Source organism: Aegilops tauschii, chromosome 5 (genome assembly GCF_002575655.3).
Source record: "Aegilops tauschii subsp. strangulata cultivar AL8/78 chromosome 5, Aet v6.0, whole genome shotgun sequence".
NCBI classification, from domain to species: Eukaryota; Viridiplantae; Streptophyta; class Magnoliopsida; order Poales; family Poaceae; genus Aegilops; species Aegilops tauschii.
The window spans coordinates 574,099,909-574,104,958 of NC_053039.3; the positions used below are offsets into that span (position 1 = coordinate 574,099,909).

Consider the following 5,050-nt stretch of genomic DNA (forward strand, 5'->3'; position numbering starts at 1 on the left):
ATAATTTTGCGATGTTTTTATCCCGGCATGAACCTTTGTATTGTTTTTTTGTTTTAGTAAAAGAAGGGCAAATGTTGGACAAATATCTGCGTATTCCCTCTACGTTGTACTCTTATCTAAATTGATATCAGAAGCAAATGGATAGGTGTATTTGCAAGGAAACCATGGTGGCGTGAAGTATATCTATTCTATCACATAAAATATAAATTGCAGTAGAACATTATTTAGCTCTACAAAAAGAGTGTCCAGATGCCTCCGAAGAAAATATAAGCCTTGATTTTCATATCGTTTATGTGAGTTACACCATGCATGCAAGAAACTCATAGTAGGAGTATACAAAATTGCGAATGCAACGAAATCAAAGATGGATTTATTGCATTTGTGTTGGACCAGATCGTGTTAATTAGCACCACGGTGATCGGATCCCCCTGCTAGTACTATTGGAGGACACGGATATTGTTGACTATCTCATGCTGAAGTAGAACCGGCGCTGCTTGTTGTTGGCGGGCTTGAGTATCTGAAACGAGCAGGTGAGGCACATCCTTTTCAGATGTATCATGGCTAGATTCATATGGAGCGCAGTTCGTGAGGCAACGGGCTGCTCCTGGAACCCAAGTGGTTTCTTGGATTTCTATCGTCTAGCGTCCGCCACGAGGAGAAGGGATAGAAGGATGACGTGGGTGGGATTTGGAGCCATCGCATGGGCCCTATGGACTACCCGAAACAAAGCTTTGATAGAGGGTATCTTCATTCGTCATCCGGATGACCTCTTATACAAATGGTGTCTTCCTTATAGCTATGGAAACTTCTGACAAGAAACACGGACAGAGGACGGGTGGAGGAGCTCGCAAGCAAGGTGCGAGCAAAGTGCACTAGCCCTCGACGGGCATCATAGGGAGATCACCGGCCAGCCGCCGCCCTAGCTACCTCGACAGCCTCTGCATCCTCGCTAGGTCTTCTATGGCCTCACGGAGTCCCGCACTACGTCGCATGATGAGCCTTTGGCCTTGTATCCCCGTACTTTTTTCATTTCCTGCTCTGAATTTGTGTCCTAACGGTTCGGTTGTAAGGGCCTCAGTCTAAGGCCGGGCGGATGCCTCCTTTCTAAAAAAAGGTCGCCTTCCATGCACATTATGGCACCGATGTTGTCAAAGTCGCCACAAAAGTTAATTGAGCTCCAAGAAGACGGTGACCATCCGCCGGCCGGCGAAGAACTCGCAGTCGTCCTCCACCACCTGATCCGCCCGGCACACAAGGTCCAGTGCCTTTTACTATATAGCCAACAGAAAGACTTGATTGAAGTGTGTGTGTGTGTGTGTGTGTGTGGGGGGGGGGGGGGGTGTCAGGAGAGGAAAGATGATAAACTTCTTACTTCCACTAGTGCAGAAAAGCCTAGCTATGGCATGGCAAAAACGGCCTTCCTTGCATGGACACCCGACGCCACAAATATGGTGCTGTTGTTAAAAAATAGTGGTGATGTTGGATCCAACGTCAGCAGTATTAAAAGGGCTCATACTTTTGTTATGATTTATCCCTGTAAGCTCGTTGTCCTCTTTCTTTTCATGCTTTAGCAAGGACATAGGAGTAGTAAAATTCCCTCTTTGTTTGCTTTAGTAAAAGAAGGGCAGAAGTTGGAAAAGAAATATTGCTATGTTCAATGCTTAATGACTATCAAATTATGTGCACTTTCGGTATGTTTTTGTCTCAGCATGAACCTTTGTCCTCTCTGTTTGCTTTAGTAAAAGAAGGGCAAAAGGTGAAAAAAAAACATCTTTGTATTCCATCTTCATTGTACTCTTATCTAAATTGATCGGTTTAGCTACACATCAGTCAGCTGATTCGAATTTGGCGTCAGTCGATTTTTGAATGAAGGATGGAGAAGGAAGGAGAAGGGAGGTCCTCGCCAGAGAGAAAGAAGGGGCCACTGTCATGACCCCAGTGTCTATCTTAGGGTTCATGGTGGGGGGGGGGGGGTGGTGGGGGATTCGTCGGGGAAAAAGCTCGGTACCGGGAGGGGGGGGGGGGGTAGAGGGATGGCCGGGGCGACGGAGGACCAGCGGTGGGGAGTGGTTCTGGGAAGGGCGGGGTGGCGAGGCGGCGCTCCCGATGGGGGCTGGCGGTTAGGTCGGTGGTGGCCGTTGGCTCAGGGAAGGAGATGGGTCGAGAGGTTGAAGAAAGGCTGTGGACCATTGGTTTCGCATCCAACCACGCCTTAAATTGATGGTCAAAGGCAAATGTATAGGCGTAGGGGCAAGAAACCCACGGTGGGCAAAGTGTGTGTCCTTTGTCACATATAAAAACTAACTTGTACTACAACATTATTTAACCCTACGAAAAGAGTGTCCGGATGCCTCCAAAGAAATTACAAGGCTTGCTTTTCCTGTTGTTTATCTGAGTTAGACCATGCATGAACGCAAGAAACTTTATAGTATACAAAATTGACAAGGAAATCAAAGATGGGTTTATTGCATCTGTCTTGACCAAAGTGTGTTAATTACCACCACGGGGATCGGACCCCCCTACTAGTAGTTGCCGATGATCCCATGCCGAAGGCAAAACGCCGCTGCCTGTTGTCCGCGGGCTTGAGTATCTGAAACGAGCAGGTGAGGTCGTCGTCGACGCACATGAGGGCGCCGGCGTTATCGAACTCGCCGCAGTAGTTGGGGGCCGAGAAGACGGTGACCATCCTCCGCCCGGCGAAGAACTCGTAGCCGTCCTCCACCACCTGGTGCGCCCGGCACACGAGGTCCAAGTCATGCCTCTCCATGAACGCCGCCACCACGTCCGCCCCGAACGTGTACGACACGCCCCTCTCATTGGGCCCCCACCCCGCGGCGCCGCCGGGGTCGGACCAGAGGAGGTCACAGAGGAGGCCGGTGTCCGGCACGTCGACGGGCCTGGGGAGGCCAGCGATGTCGCGGATGTGGCGGAGGTCCGGGGAGAGGCCGCCGTGCATGCAGAGGATGCGCGACTCGATGAGGGCGGCGACGGGCATGCAGTTGAAGCAGTCGGAGAAGTGGCGCCAGAGGCGGACCGAGTAGCGGCGCTTGCACTCGTCGTAGAAGCCGTAGACGCGGTTGACGGAGGCGCACTCGTGGTTGCCGCGGAGGAGGAAGAAGTGCTCCGGGTACCGAAGCTTGTAGGCGAGCAGCAGGCAGATGGTCTCGATGCTCTGCTTGCCGCGGTCCACGTAGTCGCCCAGGAACAGGTACTTGTGCTGCGGCGGGAAGCCGCCCAGCTCAAACAGTCGGATAAGGTCCGTGTACTGCCCGTGGATGTCACCTGCGTGACAACATGAGTTACTTAGATAATTCACAACCGAAGTAAAACAGAATACCGATTTTGCTAAATCTTAGTCAACTAAGATTCTATTTTCTTATCTCCCTTTGATCTTTGCGTTGAGATTCACGCAGAGGTGGGAGAGTGGAGGATCAGATCGGACGGCTAGCAGCATCGACTTGTAAATATGCAAAATTATAAGTGTAATAAGTACACATAAATGGAGCTAAAAAAACGCTGCCGATGGGTGGAATTAATCATCCATGAACAGTATGCGAGATGATCCCATTGGCAGGTAAACGTGACGATGTACAGTTTCAGACTTGATAAACTTTGAGCTAAAAACAAGCATATATATATATCGGCTGGTAGTGACACTACTCGTACCAACTAACGCACTAACCAAATCAAAGTCCACCACGATGTAGTGAAGGTAATAGTGTAATTGGGATTTGGTTGGAGATTATGGAGGCAGGTACGTACCGGCGATCTTGATGGGGGCGTCGAGCTGGAGCAGGTTGGGCTGGCGCATGAAGACGTCCTTGGCGGCGCCGCAGAGCTGCCGGATCTCCCCCTCGCCCAGCTGCACCTGCTGCACTTGCTGCTTCCCCGGCCGCCCCGGCCGCACCTCCAGCAGCCGCCGGATCACGTTGTCTAGCGCCGCACCGTTCATCGTCAATCAAGCAAACCAACTGGAGCTCCTACTTGAAGGTCTGACGGTCCAGCAATGGATGTTTATAAGTAGACGACGACGACGACCATGAGGCTTGATAATTAATCTGCAAGCGTAGCTAGGCAACTTTGCATCAACCAACCAAAGGTCGGCCGGCCGGAGAGAGAGATCGAACAATATATATCTAGTACCTTTTCTGCTGGCTGGTATGGGCTATGGAGCACCCTATGCTCTGCTCTGCTCTGAGTATGTTGCAAGCTAGCTAGTTCAAGGAATATTAACAGAGTGGCGGCGACCACACAAAGCAGGCCAGCCAAAGATTCTCCTCACCACCACCACAAACGCAAGATTCTGTTTCACAACATAAAGGAGATCAACTAAACAAACAAGCTACGGAACTAATCAAGGTGCCTAGCTCTGGTATTAACAACATCTCAAGAATATATATCAATCGATTCGAGTGGTGCATGCACTGAATAAAGATCATGCATCGACCGTCGTTCGATCGATCGGTTTCAAGGAAAGTTTTTCCAAAATTGGTTGAAATGAACTTGACCTTCAGCTAGCACTAACCTTGAAGAAATGAAGAAAACATGTGTGAGCAGCAAAAGTAGGGTGGAGGAAGATGAGAGGACAGGGAAGGACCGAGAATAAGAGGTGGAAAGAAAGCGCTTTTAGGAGGTCGGCCGGCACAAATTTAAAGCGGGGAGAAAGTGAGCAGCTCTTGTTGCTGTTGCGAATATATCCTTGTGGTGCCGGCCTGCACGCATATGGTGGTTCTCTTACTGTGACCGTCTATACTAAAACTTCAGTCAAACGCGATAGCGATATATAGATGGATACCAAGATGTTCTTAGTTAAACATTCTCTAATATGTAGCTAACACATGAGTTGTTGATGTGGAACATTTGAAGTACAAGTTAACTCGGTCGACGTAAGTTGCTGATTCCTAATTAAAGAACCTGATGCGAGGGAAGTGGAAACAAAATCGGACCCATAAACTTAGGGATGGCTACCAGTGAAGCAATGAGTATCAGATTGTTCCCTGTGGCTGACATGTTAATTTCCTCTGATCAAATAGTTATCATGATAGGTGGA

General features: G+C 49.4%; 1 protein-coding gene across 5 annotated transcripts; it reads right to left on the reverse strand.

Annotated features, from left to right (window-relative positions):
* Window positions 1-2,348: 2,348 nt before the first annotated feature.
* On the reverse strand, window positions 2,349-4,644 carry LOC109743734 (serine/threonine-protein phosphatase PP1). Of its 5 annotated transcripts, none has more exons than XM_020302822.2 (4): window positions 4,526-4,644; window positions 4,144-4,303; window positions 3,763-4,058; window positions 2,349-3,282 (listed from the first exon to the last, which is right to left on the reverse strand). In XM_020302822.2, exons 3-4 carry the CDS (start codon window positions 3,950-3,952, stop codon window positions 2,495-2,497), a joined length of 978 nt encoding a protein of 325 aa, XP_020158411.1. In that variant the 5' UTR covers window positions 3,953-4,058; window positions 4,144-4,303; window positions 4,526-4,644; the 3' UTR covers window positions 2,349-2,494. The 5 variants fall into 5 exon arrangements, with proteins under 5 accessions (XP_020158411.1, XP_020158413.1, XP_045085327.1 ...); XM_020302824.4 differs by having other exon boundaries at window positions 3,763-3,992; window positions 4,526-4,638; XM_045229392.2 differs by having other exon boundaries at window positions 3,763-4,070; window positions 4,526-4,638.
* Between the last annotated feature and the right edge of the window lie 406 nt (window positions 4,645-5,050).